The following is a 20,225-nucleotide window of genomic DNA, read 5'->3' on the forward strand; positions in this document are numbered from 1 at the left end:
AGGAAGAAGAGGAGGATAGAAAAAAACCTAACCCTGTCCTTTGTGCTAATAGTCATATGTTGTCAATAACATACATTATGAATCTCATAATAAAATGTTGTTAATATCATTATAATTATTCTTCTTCTTAAGTAGTTGGATGTGTTCTGTTTTAAAGTAATTAAGAGAAGGTAAAATAATACTCTTCTATATTGACCTATATGTTTACCATTTCTGATGCTCTTCATTTTCTCCTATAGATCCAAGTTTAAATCAGGTATAACCTCTTTTTAGCTTAAATAAATTCCACTAGCACTTATTATAGTGCAGGTTGGTTGGTGAAAAATTCTCTTAGCTTTTATGTACCTGAAAATGTTTTTATTTCACTCTTGTTTTTGAAGGATATTTTCACTTGATTTAGAATTTGGAGTGGACAGGTTTTCTTGTTTTCATTTTTATTTTTAAGTTTTTTTCAGTGTTCCAAGATTCATTGTTTATGCACCACACCCAGTGCTCCATGCAACACGTGCCCTCCTTAATACCCACCACCAGGCTCACCTAACCCCCCTCCCCTCCAAAATCCTCAGATTGTTTCTCAGAGTCCACAGTCTCTCATGGTTCATCTCCCCCTCCAATTTCCCCTAACTTCTCCTCTCCAACTTCCAATGTTCTCTGTGTTATTACTTATGTTCCACAGGTAAGTGAAGCCATATGATAATTGACTCTCTCTGCTTGACTTATTTCATCCAGCATAATCTCCTCCAGTCTCATCCATGTTGATACAAAAGTTGGGTATTCATCTTTTCTGATGAAGGTATAATACTCCATTGTTTATATGGACCATATCTTCTTTATCTATTCATCCACTGAAGGGCATCTTGGCTCTTTCCAGCTTGGTGACTGTGGCCATTGCTACTATGAACATCAGGATACATATGGCCCTTCTTTTCACTAATTCTGTACCTTTGGGGTAAATACCCAGAAAAGCAATTGCAGGGTCATAGGGAAGCTCTATTTTTAATTTCTTAAGGAATCTCCACACTCTCTTCCAAAGTGGCTGCACCAACTTACATTCCCACCAAAAGTGTAAGAGGGTTCCCCTTTCTCCACATCCTCTCCAACACACGTTGTTTACTGTCTTGTTAATTTTGGTCATTCTAACTGGAGTAAAGTGGTATCTCAATGTAGTTTTGATTTGAATCTTCCTGATGGCTAGTGATGATAAACATATTTTCATGTGTCTGTTAGCCATTTTATGTCTTCATTGAGAAGTGTCCGTTCATGTCTTCTGCCCATTTTTTAACATGATTATCTGTTTTTTGAGTGTTGAGTTTGAGGAGTTCTTTATAGATCTTGGATATCAGCCCCTTTGTTTTTGATTTTGTTTGTTTGATTTGCCTTTTAGGACTTTAATGATAACGTTCAGGTGTTTTTTGGAAAGCAGAAAGAGTATGAGGCTGGAAGGCCAAGAAGGAGTTAATTGTCACTAGCACTCATGAGAATTCAAGTATTCCCTGTATTTTTAATTTGTCTTTTAAGACTTTGGGGGTTATTTTTTGTTTTCAGCAACTTTTCTTGGATGTATCTAGAGATTTCTAGGATGTATCTATGACGTTGCCTTTGGATTTATATTGTTGGGAGTTCACTGAGCTTCCTGACTGTGTAAGTTGATGTTCCTCATCAAGTTGAGAGACTATTCAGCCATTATTTCTTCAAATATATTTTCCTGCTCCATTTTCTTTCTCTTCTTCCTTCTGGGCTCCAACAATATGCATGTTAGACCATTTGATTTTGTCCCACAGGTCACTGAGGATCTCTCCATTAATTTTTTTCCCCCTTTATTCTCTGGATAAGATAGTTTCTGTTAATCTGTATTCAAGTTGGCTATTGCACACACCAGTGAGATTTTCACTTTGAAAACTGTACTTTACAGTTTCAGAATTTCCCTTTGTTTCAAGGTTTTCATGTCTCTGTTGAATTCCCTATATGTTCACTGATTATAATGGTCTCTCCTTCATGTCCTTGAACATACCTCTTACAATTGTTCTAAAGTCCTTCTCTGCTAATTCCAACATCAAGGCCATTTTAGGGTTTTTTCCTATTGGCTGATATTCTTTCTTGATTACAGGTCACATTTTTATGTTTCTTTGCATTCTCATAATGTTTTTATTGTATGATGCATATTACGGATAATATAATTAATAAAATATAATAAATATAATACTGAATAATAGGAAGTCTAGATTATGTCTTCCTTTCAAAAGTGTTGATTTTTTTTCTGCCAGGCAGCTAAACCACTGAAAGTCTTTTCTAATCCTTTGAGATTTGAGCTTATCTTTCGTTAGAGCTGGTACATTTCAATATTGTCTTCTGTTCTAGGGTATGGATGTGTTTCTTACCCATAAAGTATGACCTCCATGAGGTATCCACTGAAAGCCTGTATTGCCTTGGAAGATTTTTCTATCCCAGCTAAGCTGGGACTGCACCATCTCCCAGCACGGCCTGTCCTCTAGGATTTTTCATTCACTCAACACCACAGCAGCCACACACATCAAGCCCCATGGAACACCATCTTATGTGTTCTCTCAAGCCCTTGTCCAGCAAAATCCTTGTTACAGCAAATCCTCATAGTTTTCTGTCCTTCCTCCCCTGACATAGAACTACCTGTTCAGATACCCTACCTTCCAGATTCCAGCCACTTTACCAGCCCTGAGCTCTGATGTCTGCCTTCCCAGCTCAGCTTGACTCCACCTCTTTTTCTGCAGCTGGCAACTTCCCCCAGGAAGAAAAACAGGGGCAATGGTGGGTGATCATGGGACTTGACCCATGCTTCCCTTCTCAAGAACACAGTCTTCTGCATATTGTGCATTCATATGTTTTGCCCAGTTTTATAGCTATTTACAAAAAGAGGAACTCAAGCCAGACTGGAAGCCCATGGCTGGAGGTCTAAGTTTCAGTTCTTATTACTGACTATTAAAGGGCCAAGTGATCTGGAAAGGTGGAAGACCTGTGTCTCTTCATTTTGCACAGAACAGCTGCCCTTAGTTGAGATGTAGCTGAAACTGTGATTCTGGCATCAGAGAAACTCATCCAATCCTACCATGTACTAACAGTGTAACCTTGGGTAATTTACTTGACCACCCTGTTCCTCTGTTTTCTCCATCTTTGAAGTGAGGTACTTCAATAATAATATCTATGTATTGAAGATTAAATGGGTTAATCATTTTAATGTGCTTATCACACTTCAGCATTCAATAAATATTTGTTATTATTTTCATCACCATCATTACTCCCTGGAACACCACTAATGATATTTCACTCTCTGACTCCATTCTAGTGCCTCAAAATTCCTCACCTCCTCCTAAAGAACCAATTTCATCCTGCCACCCATCACTAAGTGAGCTGACTCTCTTAATGTCTCCCATTCCTCCTCATTAAAGCTGATCTTAACCTGCTCTTCTGAATTTGACCTTAAGCCCATGAAAAAACCACGTCCCTTTTCAGAGCTACCATGCCAAAAATCCAGTGTCCTGACCAGCATTCCCCACGAAGCTAAATACTAAATATGCAACCTTGCCCCCAAGGAGCCACTGCATTTGTTCTGTTCTGCAACTTCTGATGTTAGAGCTCAGGGTGCCTAGTCCTTCCTTTCTAGTCCTTCCCTGTCACTGCTTAGCTCTTCTCTTCACACCAAAACCCTTGTGGGAGTGACTTCCAGAGCCCCTCCTTTTTTGCTTCTATAGTTGAGGACAACCCCTTACTGAAACAACCACCACAGGAGAAAAAGATAAGGCTGTTGTGATCACAACCTACTGTTGGTATGCTCAACATCCTCTCCCTGGGAAAGCTTTTCCTCTTTCCATGTGATTCTTTTTAGTCCACAGAGTTTAAGAGCAGCTGACTCTGCCCTCACCCTCAGATGGGACCAGGGGAGGATGTGTCACAAATGCTGGCCAGTCAGAGTACTCCATCTTTGTGGCCAGAGCGATTGGCTCAAGAATTGACATGTGACCCAGGCTGGGCATCTTAGAGACCTCTTTGAAATTTCTGTCATAATTTTAGGAAAAAGACTCTTTCTCTCTGGAACTGTGAGTTATAAGCAGGACAAGGTTTGTGGTTGCCAGTAGTAAGGATGTAATCTGGAAACCCGAGTCCAAAGTCTGTCCTCCTTCACAGCTGTTCTTATGTGCCTCATAGATTCTGAGGCAAAATCTGGAGGATTCAGTGGAAGTATTAGTAGCTGGGAGTTCATTGGGCTATAGGCTATGGTCTGGTTTAGGGGTTTATACCCTGCTTCCCCAAGGTTATGATCTGCATGGTTATGCCTCTTCTCCCAACTGATATGTAGAAACTTATTGCTCATGTAATGGTATTAGGAGATGGAGCTTTAGGGAGGTAATTAGGTCATGAGGGTGGAGTCCTCGTGGTGAGATTAGTGCCCTTTTAACAAGAGACATGAAAGAGACCTCTCCCTTGCAAACCTTTCTTTTTCCCACCCCTCCAATCCTCCTCGTCATGTGTGGACACAGAAAGAAGATGGCCATCTGCAAGCCAGGAGCAGAGTTCTCACCAGGAGACTGAGTGGACCAGCATCTTGTCCTTGGACTTCCCAGCCTCTAGAACTAGGCAAAATAAATTTTTGTTGTTTAGGCCATACAATCTGTGGGATTTTGTTACAGCAGCCAGAGCTGACCATAGGACATGTGGACTGCATAGTCTTCTCTGTCCAGTGATAATTTGGTCACGTGCCTTGCTTTGGCCAGTGGAATATGACTAGAACAAGAGGATGCAGTTCTGAGCACAGGCTTTAGGAGGCACTGCATATTTTCATCAGCTCTTTTGAGATTCTTCTCTTTACCATGACAATAACATGCTCCAGATAGAGGGTAATATTTCAGTCTCAACCCCAGAATAAGCAAGCATGTGGACAAGACTTGAACTTTACCCATAGTTTGGGGCAGGCAATGATGCCTGACCTTCAGGCAGGAGCCAAGATATAGGTAGCTGACATAGGAGTTAAAAATCACTGGTATTTTGGAAATGTTTGTTACAGCAGCAAAAGCTGACTAATATAGATGACAGAGATGGGGTATCTCCCATCAGCGACAAAGCTCCCTCATGTCTCCTAGGTAAAGGATAAGGAGCAGAGATTTGGGGCCAGCTGAGTTTTAGGCAGGTTTATTAACCTCTTTCAGTTTCTGGTTCTTAATCTATAAAATGGCCTCTCTAGGTTGGTGTAACAATGGAATAAGATAAGTTGTGTTAAGCCCACAGCTGTACTGAGAACATACAAAACACATATGTTCCCTTTCTAAGTGTGATGCAAGGGGCAGTGATAAACACTTGAGGAATGAATGAATGAGTGAATGAATGAATCCTCCCAGAGTTGAGTCCTCATTCACTGGAGCACTTGCAAGCTTGTGTGTCCTCCTGTACCTTTCTTCTTCATCACTGCTGGTTCCTTCTTCAGCTGCTAACTTATCGTGATACTCTTCTCCTTTGGGCAGGCTCTGAGGTTTATTCAGCTTCAAGCATGGATCCTAAGGTAAAAACAGTTGCAAGATGAAACTGAGTATACCTCCCTAATTTAACCTAGGCTTATCAAACCAGAAAGCAGAGGAGAAAGAGCCCCTGGTGATCCATAATTGGTGCACAGTCCACAGGCCTGGCATGATGAGACCTGGGACAATTCAGTGCCTATTACAGTGCCTGGCTGCTTAAGAGCAGCAGTAGCCCTTATCCCTGTATCCTATCTTCCATTGACCAAGCACTTCACACATCTGATGAAAGTCAAGCACAGACATGGTAGGTGATCTGTCCAGGGTCCCACCATCAGTAAGAGGTGGAAATGGGACATGCAGTCAGTGGGTCTGACCCTGGGACTACTGTGCAGATCAGAAAACACTGCCAGCAACAGCTGAACAACCGTGTGAACAACCGCTATTATTACCATGCTCATTTTAAGGCGGCAGCCTGTGACATCTCATGACATAGGCTCAGAGAACATGGAACTTGCTGAGTTGGCCATACATGTTGAGAAACAGGGTGTGGTGAGAGGAGAATATGGAAACCATGAGTGAACACTCAGGCCTAGGAATTTTCTACGAATTAAATTTGTTCCTGTTATCCTTCTCCCCTTTCCACAGAAATAAAAGGTGAAAAGGATGTTCTTTTTTTGTTTGTTTGTTTACTTATTACAGTAACTATTGTCTATGGAACACACTAGTAAGACAGGCTAGGAACTGATGTCTTCATTGGCAAATCTCATTAAATAATATTAAATTGCAGCCTGGGGTTTCCACTAATTAGTTGCATGGCCTTGAGCTAGTCTCTTCCCTTTTCTGGCCCAGAACTTCATCAACTGTAAAGCAAAGGGGTTGGTTACATCCGTAGTTTTCAACTTGTGTTCCAGAGACCTTGGGACATGTCCCTGGGTCCAGAGTTCAGAAGGGGCAGAGCTGAGGCTGGAGGATGAGTCATGGGGCTCCAAATCCCTCTCAGCCTGGCATGAAATTGCTTTGGTTGCCCTTCCAGGTACTATAATATTTATTAAAGGTCACCAATTTCAAGGTTAATGACAACCTCTGTGTTGCCAAATCCAGTGGTCACTCCCCAGGCTTCAGCTAACTAAGCTTCCCTGCAGGACTGGAAATAACTGGTCACTCCCTCCAGCAAGAAGTTCTCTCCTGAGTTTCCTCCTCCCTCGCCAGCTGCTCTTTCTTAGTGTCTTCTGCTCAAGTCCCCTGCTCTTCTGCCCCTCACCTTAGTCCTTGAACTTCTCTCTCTCACTCCCCATCTCTCTTACCAGCATCTCATCTAGTTCCATGAATACCGATGACAAACAAATTTAATCTATTTCTAAGATTTACCCTAAAGTTTGGGCTTGAATATCCAACTGTCGTCCAGATTTCACTTAGGTGCTTAATAAGCTTCTCAAACCTCAACATGTCCAGATCTGAACTCCTGGTCTCACCCTCCTCAAACAGCAAGCATGCACCTGTCCCAGGGCCTTTGAACTAGCTTCTCCATTGCCTGCAATGCTCTTCACTATAATATTTGCATGACCTGCTCCCTCATTTCACTAACCTCAACCAAGAACCTTCCATGACTTTAATCCTAAGCGCTGGTACCAGACACCTATATTTAATTCCCAGTTCTTCTTCTTCTTAAGGACGTAATTTTGGGAACATTATGTTGTCATGGATTAAATAAACCAATAAATATAAAGTCTTTGAAATGTATTAGCTACACAGTGAATACTCAAATTAATATTGCCCAGGATTATTGTTCTCTGATCATCTTCTCTAAAATATCACCCCATCTCACTTTCTTTCTCCCATCTTGATCTATGTCTTCCTCAAAATACATATCATGGCCTAATGTCAATTACATGTCTACTCTTCCACTCTATTTCCCTCTCTGGAAGGTAAGCTGGATGGAGGCAGGGATTCTGCTCTGTTCCCTGCTGTTTCCCTGGTTCCTAGAAGCAGTGTGAGGCACATGAAGAGCACTCAGTAAACAACACATGAATAAATAAAAAAAAAAAAACTTCTCAGAGAGCAGGGGGGCCCTTATCTCCCACACTTGCCTCACACTCCCACTACATCCCATGGCCCAGAGTTGGGCCCCTTGTGCTCCTGATTCTTAAGTTACAAGTTCTGTTTGAGTCATTTGTGTTTCCTTTAAACCTAGCAGAAACCATGTGATGCTGGAACTCTCACTTTCAGAGACTCAGGGTAGAGATGACAGTCAGAAAGACAATGACCATCTCTGCCCAGGAGGGCCAGTGGAAGGGTGCCCAGAGATGATGGCCCATTGGAGAGTATGGGTTCCCTCTGCTTCCCACACCATACCTATCTAAGCCCTCGTCTTCCCTTCTGGAGCAATGTGTCCTGGGTCAGCTTAGCTAAGCCAGACTTTCCTTTTCTAGGCTTTCCTTCCCTGTGTAATTCTGGACCATGTGACTTCATGTAAGGTCTGGAAGATGGATGTGCCTTTTTTCTTGTGCTTTGATGTTTGCCACAGGACATCAGGTGCTGGTTCACCTGGTTGGCCTGGGCTGCCTGGGCTCTCAGCTCCTCCATCTCCCACTGGACCCTCCATAGGCTTCTCCATTTCCCAGGACCCAAGGCATGTTTAGCTCTGTGAGAAAGGATGTTGGATTCTCCTACAGGTCACCAAAATCCTCCAAGCTGGAGGCTCACTGGCTTCAGAAACCAATACTATTCAAGCTTAGCTCCATGGGTTGCATTCATCCTTGGTCTTCCCCATTCCACATTAATCCTTCTTTGCTTTTGACTGCCTGCTCAGCTATAGGCCCACTTTAGGCCTGACACTGGACGTGGATGCAACAGTTGAACATATAGAAAGTTCAAAGAGTGTTCACCTGGCTCCCACAATGATTCCATGTTTTTCCAAAAATGAATCCCATGTTCTCTATCCTTTCTAGTAGTCTGTTTCTCTGACCAAACTCTATCTCATGCACTCTTTAATCTCTAGATCCTACTTATCCTCCAAAGCCCTACTCAACTGCCACTTCCTCCATGAAGCCCTCACAATCTTTTTTATTGGCACTATCCTTTCTGCTCTTGAAGGTCTCATAACAATTTTTTTTTTTTTGCTACTGTAATTTGCTCACAAATATTTTTGGGCATTTACTATATGCCAGGCACTTTTCCAGAGACACAGCAATCAGTAAAGCAGATGAAAGTTTTTTCTGCTTTGTATCAATTATAGGAGTGTTCCCTTTTTCCCTTTCTGGAAAGTAAAAGTAATCCCAGATATAGTTTTAAAAATGTTATAAATCCTCCAGCTATTAACTGAGAACATGCTGCATGGTCATTTTCCTTTGCCTGAATTTTTTTTCTTTAGTGTATGTAACTGGGTACTAAAATCCAGCTGACTGACATGCTATTTGTTACAGTGAGTTTCGTTCATTGCTGGGAACTTTCAAAGATGATGTCATCAATCAGCTTGTAATCTCTGTGTGGACCGTAAGCTACAAGGCCCACCTTTGCCTCCTACTTTCAAGTATTTGGGGCATTCAAAGTGTCTCCCAATTCCTATAAATACCAGAAGCAAATATCACAGTCTAAGCAAAACAGCTTTTTGAGATACCTGTTATAAATCCATGTTCTGGATAATCAAGGGAAAATTGCATGGCAAATGCAGAACAACACCAGTGAATCAAAATAGTATAATACTACAATATAAATAAATATGTAATTATTAAAATTAATCAGTCCAGGTTTCTAAAGGAAAATTGGATGTTATAAAGAAGTATTGGCAAATAGAAAGCACAAAATATGTTGGTAAAAACAACCCTAAGGGTACCAGTATTCAGGATAAACAGGAAGTGGCTAAGTTCAACATGTTATCTATCCTGATAAAAGGAATCATTCACTAAAACTCTCTAATAATGAACCTGTATGCATCTAACAATAAAGCCTGAAAACTAAGCAAAATGTTTGGAACTGTAGGGAGAAATGCGCAAATTTACAACTATAATGAGAGAATTTAATAACTACCTCTCAGAACTGATATAGTAAGTAAACAAAATGAGCTAGGATACAGAAAATTTGAATGAGATTAATAAGCTAAACCTAATACCTAAAAAAAAGATGCTAATCAGTGCTAAGATTTATATGGTACTAAGTGTTGCCAGGTCCTCAGCTCTATGAGATGGACTGTGACAAAACTGAGGCCAGAGAGGATATGCAAGTTCCCCAAGATCATATGATGAATATATCACAAAGCTAGAATTCAAATATACAGTCATTCCCTGCACAACATAGATTTGAACTGTGAGGGTCCACTTATCTGTGGACTTTTCTCTCAGTAAATACAGTATAGTATTATAAATGTATTTTTTTCCTATAATTTTCTTTTCTCTAGCTTACTTAAAAAATATGCAGCCACTTTGGAAAACAGTGTAGAGATTCCTTAAGAAATTAAAAATAGAGCTTCCCTATGACCCTGCAATTGCACTCCTGGGTATTTACCCCAAAGATACAGATGTAGTGAAAAGAAGGGCCATCTGTACCCCAATGTTCAGCAGTAATCGCCACAGTCACCAAACTGTGGAAAGAACCAAGATGCCCTTCAACGGATGAATGGATAAAGAAGATGTGGTCCATATATATAATGGATTATTACGCCTCCATCAGAAAGGATGAATACCCAACTTTTGTAGCAACATGGACAGGACTGGAAGAGATTATGCCAAGTAAAATAAGTCAAGCAGAGAGAGTCAATTATCATATGGTTTCACTTATTTGTGGAGCATAAGGAATAACATGGAGGACATGGGGAGATGGAGAGGAGAAGGGAGTTGGGGGAAAATGGAAGGGGAGACGAACCATGAGAGACTATGGACTCTGAAAAACAATGAGGGTTTTGGAAGGGTGGGGGGTGAGAAGTTGGGTGAGCCTGGTGGTGGGTATTATGGAGAGCACATATTGCATGGAGTCCTGGCTGTGGTGCATAAACAGTGAATTCTGGAACACTGAAAATAAATTTAAAAAATAAATAAAAATTTTTAAGAATATGTGTTGATTGTTTATGTTTGTGGTAGATCTTCTTGGTCAATAGTCGGTTGTTAATATTTAAGTTTTTGGGGAGTCAAAAGTTACATGTGGATTTTTAATTATGCAGGGAGCTGGTACCTTTAACACTAGCATTGTGCAAGGGTTAATTATATACTTAAATGACCAAACTGAGAATGTAGGTTTTTTTCTATCACATTGGGAGCAATTAAAAATGGCCCCAAAGGGGTTCCTGGGTGGCTCAGTCAGTTAAGTGTCTGACTTCACTCAGGTCATGATCTTGGGGTCCTGGGATGGAGCCTTGTGTTGTCGTTGGGCTCCCTGCTCAGCAGGGAGTCTGCTTGTTCCTCTTCCTCTGCTCCTCCCCCCTGCTCATGCTCTCTCTCTCTCAAATAAATAAAAATATATTTTTTTAAAATGACCCCACATAAATCTACAAGCAAAGCTCACCACAGTTCCAAGTGTTGACATTCTATGATCATGTGATCTGATGATGACAATGCAATAAAATTAGAAAGCAACAAGACATAGGTTTTAAAAAGTAAACTCCAAGATATAGCCAAAGAAATACCCTAAGACATTCCCTAAGTAGAGGGAAATTTACAGCATTCACTGTATTTATTAGAAAGCATTCAAGAAGTTAGAAAAAGCATAATAGAATAAATCCCAAGGAAGAAAAAGGAAAGAGATACAAAAAACAAAATTAATGACATAGAAAAGAAGAGATCCAAGCAATGCATCTGAAAGGTGGCTTTTCAGAAAGACACATGAAGTCTGATCAAGGAGAAGACGAGAAGGAACTTAAAGCAATATGAATAATGGACAAATAGCTCATGAAAGTTATTATAGAGATGAAAAAGAATTCTAAATGTACTCTGAGCCACTGTGAGGACTGTGAAAGGAAATACACAGGATGTAATTTCTGGGCCACCTTACCGACAACTGATATATTTAAAGGCATCCCGGGCAGGAGTCCAGAAACAGGAGAGGATGGGAGACACTATGAAAAGCTGATGAAGCACCGGGAGGACTACACTGGCTCCCAGCTGTATCCCATTTTTGTATTTCCATACATTGACTGATGGATGCCTAGGACTCTCTAAGGTGGGCACCCTACCATCCTTATGTCACAGATGAGGATGTGAGATCAGAGAATAGTCTAGCAACTTGCCTCACGTCACATGGCCACTGGAAGATGGCCTGAGGACTGGACCCCTGGATTGTCCTGCCTGCCCTGTGATTCCATATGACCACAATGCTACTTGCCACTACCATGGTGGTAAGATCGCCAGCTGCCAGCATCGGGACTTAACTGGGTGTGAGTTCAAACCATGTTGTACAAACATGCTGTGAGAAATATCTGTGAAACAGACACTTAAGATCAACCTGAAAGATGAATGTTGTTTTCTTAATCAATAGGAAGGTGAAGTCAGTAATCCTTTCTGTCTATTCACTTTTTTTTCCCCATCCTCCAGGACCAGACAGGGGCATTCTTTCTAGAAAGAAGGTGAATCCTCCTTTTCTTCCACAAGTAATTGGAGAAGGACCCCAGTGTTCTTCTAAATCATCCTCCAGCCAAGACTAATTTCTGAAGGGGTTCCTAATCTAATCTTGTACTACCAGGACTCAAAATGGTACCCTTAATTCCATTCATTCAGTTGTCTTGTCATGTATCAGTTTGTGTACAAGATAGTGCTTGACATCTGCCATATACAGGTATACTAGGTGATGGAAGGGTAAAAACTAAGAACACAGAGTTCCTGATGTCAGCAAACTTACGGTTTGGCAGGGGGGTACGAAGAGACCATATAAATGTCAAAAATATTTTCCCCCTCTCTCCCTCTAGTTGTGTACCTGGCATTTGAGGTCAAAGTACATAATTCAAGAGGCCCTAGGCTGCCATCAGAATATTTCACAAATAGACATGACCATGGAGATCAACAGTTGGCTGAAACGAGTGCTTTCAAGCTCACTGATACTCATGTCAATGGTGTACTCTTCTTTGACCTTCAAACGGAACAGATTCTCCAGTTGCCCCTTTCCTGGTTTTCTGTTTGGGATCTCAGCGAGTTCCTCCAAGAACGACCCTAAGCCACTCCTGGTGTATTTGGAGTTATCCATGCCTAATTCACACTCCTGGTTTCCGCATCAGGCATTTTGCTGCAGTTCTAACCAGTGCTCTTTGTCCAGGGCCAAAGGGCCTGGGCATAAATTGTACACAGAAAAATAAATAGTTCTGCTTCTTTTCCTACCGTCCATCACCAAAGTCTCCTCCCAACTCCTCCCAAGCAAAGAGCTGGCTGGTTATTTTAATCCTGTGTTCACATTAGGTTTTCATCTTTCATCTACCAGGCAGTTAACCTCTTCTGGATTGTTTCTATTTTAAAGAAACATCCACGCCCAGGAAATCTCCTGGAAGGGAATATTCAAAGTCATTCTCAAGTTCAGTTGACACTCTTTCAAAGGTGGCATTATGTATATCTTAAAATAGAATACCTAATGCAATGGGTTTTTGCTGAAATGATTACAGGGGGTTGTAATAGATACTATAAAGTCACCTTACATTTATAGATTCTTGAACTGTTTTGAAAAGTGCCTTCATATACAGTCTTCTGTTCATTACAACAAGTCTCTGGTGTGGAGCCAAGTAGGGATTACTGCTGCCAATTTACTAAAGAGAAGGAGTATGGAGTTATCATTTGGAGCATGGGTCTGTTTCCCTACCTGTAAAATGAGGATAACAAAGACACTTGTCTATCTGGGTTGTTGTGGGGCTCTGGAAACTATTGTTCTTGGCACACAGTCATGGCCTGGTCCGTGTCTGCTACTTACAGTAATGAGGAAACTGATCTCAGGTTTCTGTACTTGCCTGAGGTCCCCCAAAGAGGTCTGGTGGAAAGCTCAGACTGGAGCTATTGCCCATCCTATGCTGTCCTCCCAGGTTCAGCAAATCTCAGCCCAATTTTCAGCCAAGAATCTCTCCAGAGAGTCAGTCTTCAGGGCAGTCCGTCTTGCTCCAAGTCAGATCGAACCAGGTCCCCCTACTCACACTGCACAGAGGGTTCACTGCAGTTGTTCGAGGGCTGAGTGGTGGTTTGCCCTAAGACAGCTGATACCCTTGGATTCCTATGATCCACTGGGTGTGCCACACAGTGTCAGCTGCCCAGCAAACTGCCTGGGGCCCCCTGTGAGCTGGGGACACGTCCCAGGCCTGGGAGAGCTTCAGCGTGCCCCTCATCTCCCTTCCTCCAGGCCTCGGGGATTTTGCCTTGAGACCTTTCACTGTGCTCTTTCTTCCTGTCCGCTCCCTCCCTGGGGAAGACATCTTCAACTTTCAGTGTCCAGGCAGATGGCAACAAATGTCACTGCTCTGCGGAATCTTCCTGGACTTCCCTGGGCAGACACCTGCCTCTCTTATCTTGGCTGCAAAGAATCTTCCTGCTATTATTACAGTATTTATCATACCATGTGACTATTTAATTAAATACTTATTTCCCCTTCTAGAAATGGAACTTTCCAAGGACCAAGACTGGGCCTTATTGACCCAGAATCCAGCTCCCATGCCTGTAGATGCCACACATAAATATTTGTTGAGGCAAAAAAGACTCGAATAATAATGATAATCAATGACTCTCCTTTTTCTTCTGGAAGGGTAGAGGCACGAGACTCTGTGAAAAATTTACCCCTTTTCTGCCCTAGTTCACTGTGACCTAGGCACCAGAGTCTTCCAGAAAAAAAATTTCCCTTCAGAAGTACTAAGGCTGACATGGCTTTCTGAAAACCAATGAAAAAAAAAAAAAGCTATAAAAAACTAAGAGAATCAAAGAGACTTAACATGAGGTTCAACAAGACAAAAGATTCAACAAAGTCCCACCTAACTGTGCTGGGGATAGAGCCACACCCAGGCTTGGCAACCCTCTCTCAGGATGTTCTGGGAGCGGAGGGAAAACAGCTCAAGTCTCAGTTGACATTATTATTTTTATCTCTCTTGACTCCCTGTAGGGCTCTGGTAGAAAAGCAAAAAACGGCCTAAATCAAAATTCCAGAGTCTTGAACAAACTTAAATTTTATGGCCCCTTGTGGGTCCATCCATGTGGAGGGCCTTCTATGACTGTGCTGCAGGGGGCCACTCACACAGCCACTCCACCAGCCTAAGAAATTCTCCAGGACTTTGTATCTCTAGGGCCCAAGTCAAACTTCAACTTGGCTGACATATAGTCAGCTTGCCAAAAATATCTGAACTAAATTCCAAATTTTCTCTGATGGGTCACGTTCCGAAAGTTTTATAATGCACTGTGTTGGCCAGGATGTGGGGAAACAGATGGTCACATGTGCTGCTGTTGGGAGTGTGCACTGAGACATCATCAGTGGAAGGCAATATGGCACAACTATCAAAGTTAGAGGCGCACATGCCACTGGACCCAGAAAATTATATGATCACAAGTTAGCATCTACCAAGCACTTGCACATGCTGGGTACTTTCCAACAGTATACATAAATTAATTCATTTCATCCTCACAAAAGTCCCCTGAGGTAAGTGATATCAATGCCCCAATTTACAGATGAGGAGGCTCAAGAAAAAAGACTTTAAATCATTTGTCCAAGACTGTTCAGCCAGGAAGAGCACAGGGATCTGTTTTAGGGGGAGCTCGCCTAACCGTGATACTACACTATATCCTTCTATAGAGCTATCCATTGAAGCATTATCTATAATCGAGAACACCAACATAAATATCTGTCATAAGCGAAAGAGTAAATATATTACGGTTTTCTGTATGGGGAACACTGGGCAGTTGCTCTTTCAAAGAAAGGAGGTTGATATGGAAGTGTACTGGTGTGTTGCAATCTCCAAGCTATGAAAATTTAATGAGGTAGAAAAAGTAGATCCCAGGCCAGTATGCTACCATTTGTAGAAAAAATAATAAATTCATAATTATGCTTGCATATGCATGGTATATAGCTCTGAGCAGATACACAAGAAGAGATAAAACACAACAAAACCAGACAAGGAGCTAGGGAGAGGAGGGAATCTTCTCAATGTATGCCTTTATATAACTTCTAAATCCTCTGCCACATAGATGTATTAATTATTTGAAAAGAAAACAATTTAAGAGAATAAGTCATACCTGCAAAACACATAGGAGTTGCCTAATAGAAAATACAGCACCAGATGTTTAATTCTATTACTAAGTGTCCACTTGGTTTTAAAGCTGTTGGTTTATGAATGCTTCTTTCCTCCAGGGTCTAGCTCAGAGGCTGGCCCATCCTAGGTATTCAACAAATGACTGTGGAATGAATAAATAACATGCATATAGAGTTGAATCAAATGGAACTGATATTCCCTGAGGTTCCATGTGCAATTCATACACAGGAGGGGTGTGTACTGCTCTCTAGAAACCGGGCTCATGAGGGACAGTGTTCTAGACCAAGCAGGGCAGGAGGAGAGCCAAGTTTCACGGTGAACCAACCTAGGGTTGTTAACATGCATGTGTACTTTGAACTCCCTCAGGATTTTTAATTACATCAGTGGTTCTCAACTGGGGGCAATTTTGTCTCCAGGAGACACAGGAGAGCATCTGGAGACATATTTGACTGGGACATTTTACTGGGGAGATGCTACTGGCATTTGGTGGGCAGTGGCTGGGGATAAGGCAGAGAAACGCTGAGCCATCATAACAGCTCTGACCTTTATTCACCTGCCCTGGGACATACCTAGAACTTCAGGTGTGTGTATTCTCCCCCAAAAATCCAGCTGATGCTCCATCTTCCTGAGCTTATCAATCTTATTTTCACTGGAATCTCATCACTCAGGAGCCCAGCCAACTCTGTCCCACCTCCTTGCCACAGTCACTGTGAGGAGCTGAGAAACAGTTGAATATTTAAGAAAGAATCATTCCGGGAATGGGGCTGGTGGAAAGTTCAGCTGTCCCCAGGGCCAGGTGCTCTTCCAGCGGAACGCAAGCTCATGAGGCTGGTTCTTGAGAAACTGAGGGAGGATGGAAATATCTGCATACTTCTCAGGCAGGCGCCATCAGAAAGGATGCATGGCTCCAGAGCAGGAAGGACCAGCCCCACTGATGTAGGTGCGTATGCTCCATTAGCCTTCTCCTGCAGGCTTATGTGAGGCAAAGAGGGTGCTCTAGGATTCTCCCCCAGTCTGGGTGTCAGAGGGGAAACCCAGGGCATCCTGGCTGCCCTGTTCAACCTCAAGACAAAGTTGAGGTCTGTTTTACCTGGGAGGCATCCTGGGCATGTGTTGATACTCTCACAAGGGGAATGGGACTCAGAGCCACAGACCCAGTGGCTCTGTTCTGTCCTGGGGGCTTATATGCCTATGATCATGGGCAAGTCACCCAACTACTCTGTGCCTCAGTTTTTTTCTCTGTAAAATGAGGGCATTACAGCGTTGTTGGAAGACTCCAAAGAAGTTATAGATGGGGACCATGCTCGAAAGCTGACGGGTCCCGTACAAACATTGTCATTCACATCCGTATCTCCCAGATTTCTGACTCATTTTTACCACAGTGAATATGTGGTTAAATAGAGGCCAGCTGGCAGGACCAGGGCTCAAGTTCTGGAAGTCTGGAGTCGAAGGAGAGAAAGTGCAGTTCCTGTCAACACTCAGCCACATGGACATGGTGAATAAGAGATGGGCGAGGATGAAGCAATAAGATTCAGACTCACGTGTGTTTTCCTGCCTGGAGTATGAAGTGGAATGAAAATCTGGGACAGCAACAAAAGAGAATGTTACGGTGATGGCCTTTTGCTGGCTGCATCTGCAGAGGTTAATAGGAAAGCTGAACCAAGAGGGTCAAGGAAGCCAGGACACTCAAACGCTGACTTCACAGGAATTATTTATGTGTTTGACATCATGCAGCAAATATTCAATGAGAGCGTACGTTCTGAAGCATTAAACTGTGGTCCTGGGAAGATATACTGAAGTCCTGGTCCCCAGTACCTATTCATGTGATCCTATTTGTATAGAAGCTTTTGTGAATGTAATTAGTTATGATGAAGTCCTACTGGATTATGATGGACCCTAACCAAGGATCCGAGGGTCCGTAGACAAATGCCCTGTGAAGACCCAGAGGCACAGACACGCAGGGAAGATGGCCCTATAAGGACAGAGCCAGAGCCCGAAGTGAGGCATCCGCAAGCCACAGAATGCCACGGATTGCCAGCAGCAATCAGAAGCTGGGAGACAGGCACGCAAGAGAGTCTCCCTCACAGCTGCCTGAAGGAACCAACCCTGCAGTCACCTAGATTGGGGACGTCTAGACTCCAAAACTGTGAGACCACACATTTCTGTGGTTTAAGCCACCAAGTGTGTTGTGATTCATTATGATGGCCCTAGGAAAATAAAACGGCTTATAATGAGCGAACAGAGGACTCACAGGAACCAGCTTCCACCCTCGAGCAGGGTCTGTAAAAGGGCAGCCTCATGGGAGGGTTAGCGTAAGAATAACTGGTGTCTCCATGCAGAGGGAGGCGGCCAGGGGCATTATTATTATGCTTCCTGTGGGCAGAGCCAAGGCCGCCTCTGGGCGAGTACCCTTTTATCTGCCAGGCAAGATCCTCTCAGAGAGGGAAGGAAGATTTCATCTGACAAGCCTTGTTCTTTTTCAAACCACGTGGATAATTACTCAGAACTCTATTTTCTTCATGGCTTTTGCAAATGGATTTTGTGGTGATTTTTTTTTCAGACATTTTGGGAGCTCTGAGGGGGGAGATAAAAGAACCCATTAACACTAGCATGTGTCACTAGGGACGATGAAGTGCTGAGAGAAGGGATATATTCTTAAATAAAGCAGGAAAAAAACAGAGGTTACCTGGGTCTCTAAAATGCTGTGCTGTTGGCAATCCAGTTCCTGGGACCTTTCTTTGCCTTTTCCGGGACATACCTTATTCTGTTGGATAAATTCTTCCAGTCTCAAAACCTAAAATAGAAGAAAACAAACACTTGTTAATGATATGGAGCCCCATCTCCTGATGGGGTCAATAATCTGGGAAACCTTTCTCCAGGGTCAATCGGCTCTGGGGACAGTGCCCCATTAGACAGCTTCTAAATGTGTTTCTGGAAAGGCCACTTCTAATTGGCTGGTTGTTTCATCTTTCTAGAAAAGATGAGCCCGGCAGGGGTAGAGTACTCTATACTTCCCTTTAAATTATGGCCATAAATACACCTAAACAGGAGCTGTAAGGCGGTTTTCCTTGGCTTTCACAACATTCCTGGAAGATCACTCTTTTTCTTTTTTTTTAAAAAGCTAGTTGGTAAAGAAAATGAATAATATTTAAGAATTATACCAAAGAAAGGGTGGCTAGGAGGTACTATTCAAGTGTATAACCCTAATTATGATGATGATGATTAGCCAGCTAATTGTAGAATATCGATTAAACAGACTGGTTTCTCTGCTCTAGACTCTGAGAAGAACAAGGCGAATAACCATAAAGAAAACTCAGATTTGCTAACAAATCTTGCTAGGAAACCTAACCCTCCTTGGGCCCCATGCCAGGTATGAGGAGGTAAGGAAGAAAGACAGAGTGAGAGCAAGATAGTAAGAGAATAAAATACAGCCCAGGCCTTCCAGGAGCTCTCATCTTGTGGAGGAGGCTAAGCAGGTAAGTGGTTATCATCACAGAAACATTCAGGAGACAAAATGATAATAGTACCATGAATGGTGTGTTTCTCTGTGCCAGGCACAGGCCTAAGAATTTTGCAGTATAAAGTTGTTTAATCTTCACAACAACTACTATGAGACACGTACTACTGCAGAGAATTTACAGCCAAAAACTCTGCCCAGGAGGTCTGGGGCACTTCAGGGGCACTGAAGGATAAATAGGAGTCCGTCAGTGGCGAGGGTGACAAGCGACATTCCAGGAGACAGGAGTAGCAGGTGCAATGGCAGAGGGAAGGCAGGATGTGCGTGAGGATGAGGAAAGTTCCATGCTGGGGACCTGGCATGCAGGAGTGGGTGGGAGGAAAGAGAGTCCTGGGCAAGAGTGGTGGTGGGTTGGGCTGGGCCCCAATTATGAAAAACATGGAAATTAAAGATTTGGGGGAAGGAGGAGTGGGGTCTTAAGTGGATCTGGGTTTTAGAAGGCGAGTTCTGGAATTAGCTGGCCCAGGGAGAATGTGGAGGCAGGGAGATACAGGCCAATGCTCTTGACAGACTCTAGGCAACATCACAGAAGACGGTCACGAAACTATTTATACTGCATTTTGCTAAGGCTTACAAAATATCCAAATGAGAGTCCTATGCAATTGTTTGTGTAACATCTGCAAGAGGTAAAGAAAAACAGAGTCTAGGCAAGCCATGCTGGGGGTCTGATAAAGGGAGAAAAGAGGATGGAAGCCCTTAGGGATAGGACCCACAGGACCTGACAACTGACTGGATGTGATGATGGGGGAGGGGCGGGGACTCCAGGTGAGGATGGAGGAGGTCAGGCCCATTTCTAGCTTTGGTAAGCAGTGGTGGAAGACATGGAGGACGAAGAGCAGGCCTGAGGTGCTTGGTCGTGATCAGCCTCTGGGTCAGGCCAGCCATCTGCAGATACTCAGGTCCTGAATGATTCTTGTCATCAAATGCGTGGCACACGGTGCTAGAGGGAGGATTAGCATCGTGGTTAAGAGTGGGGTCTTCAGCCCCATTACCTGGGTTTGAATCCTAGACCTGCTAGTCATTACCCGTGTGGATTTGAGGA

At 42.8% G+C, this 20,225-nt stretch overlaps 1 protein-coding gene across 2 annotated transcripts in view; it reads right to left on the minus strand.

Annotated features, from left to right (window-relative positions):
• FAM184B (family with sequence similarity 184 member B) overlaps nucleotides 1–20,225 on the minus strand; it is a 165,437-nt gene that overhangs the window by 34,303 nt on the left and 110,909 nt on the right. For both annotated transcript variants that reach the window (XM_032333958.1, XM_032333960.1), the window contains exons 7-8: nucleotides 18,353–18,460; nucleotides 5,416–5,519 (exon numbers count right to left, since the gene is read on the minus strand). In XM_032333958.1, the coding sequence (XP_032189849.1) occupies nucleotides 5,416–5,519; nucleotides 18,353–18,460 (212 nt within the window). The remainder of the gene's footprint in view (nucleotides 1–5,415; nucleotides 5,520–18,352; nucleotides 18,461–20,225) is intronic.

This window comes from Mustela erminea, chromosome 2 (assembly GCF_009829155.1).
Source record: "Mustela erminea isolate mMusErm1 chromosome 2, mMusErm1.Pri, whole genome shotgun sequence".
Taxonomy (NCBI): Eukaryota; Metazoa; Chordata; class Mammalia; order Carnivora; family Mustelidae; genus Mustela; species Mustela erminea.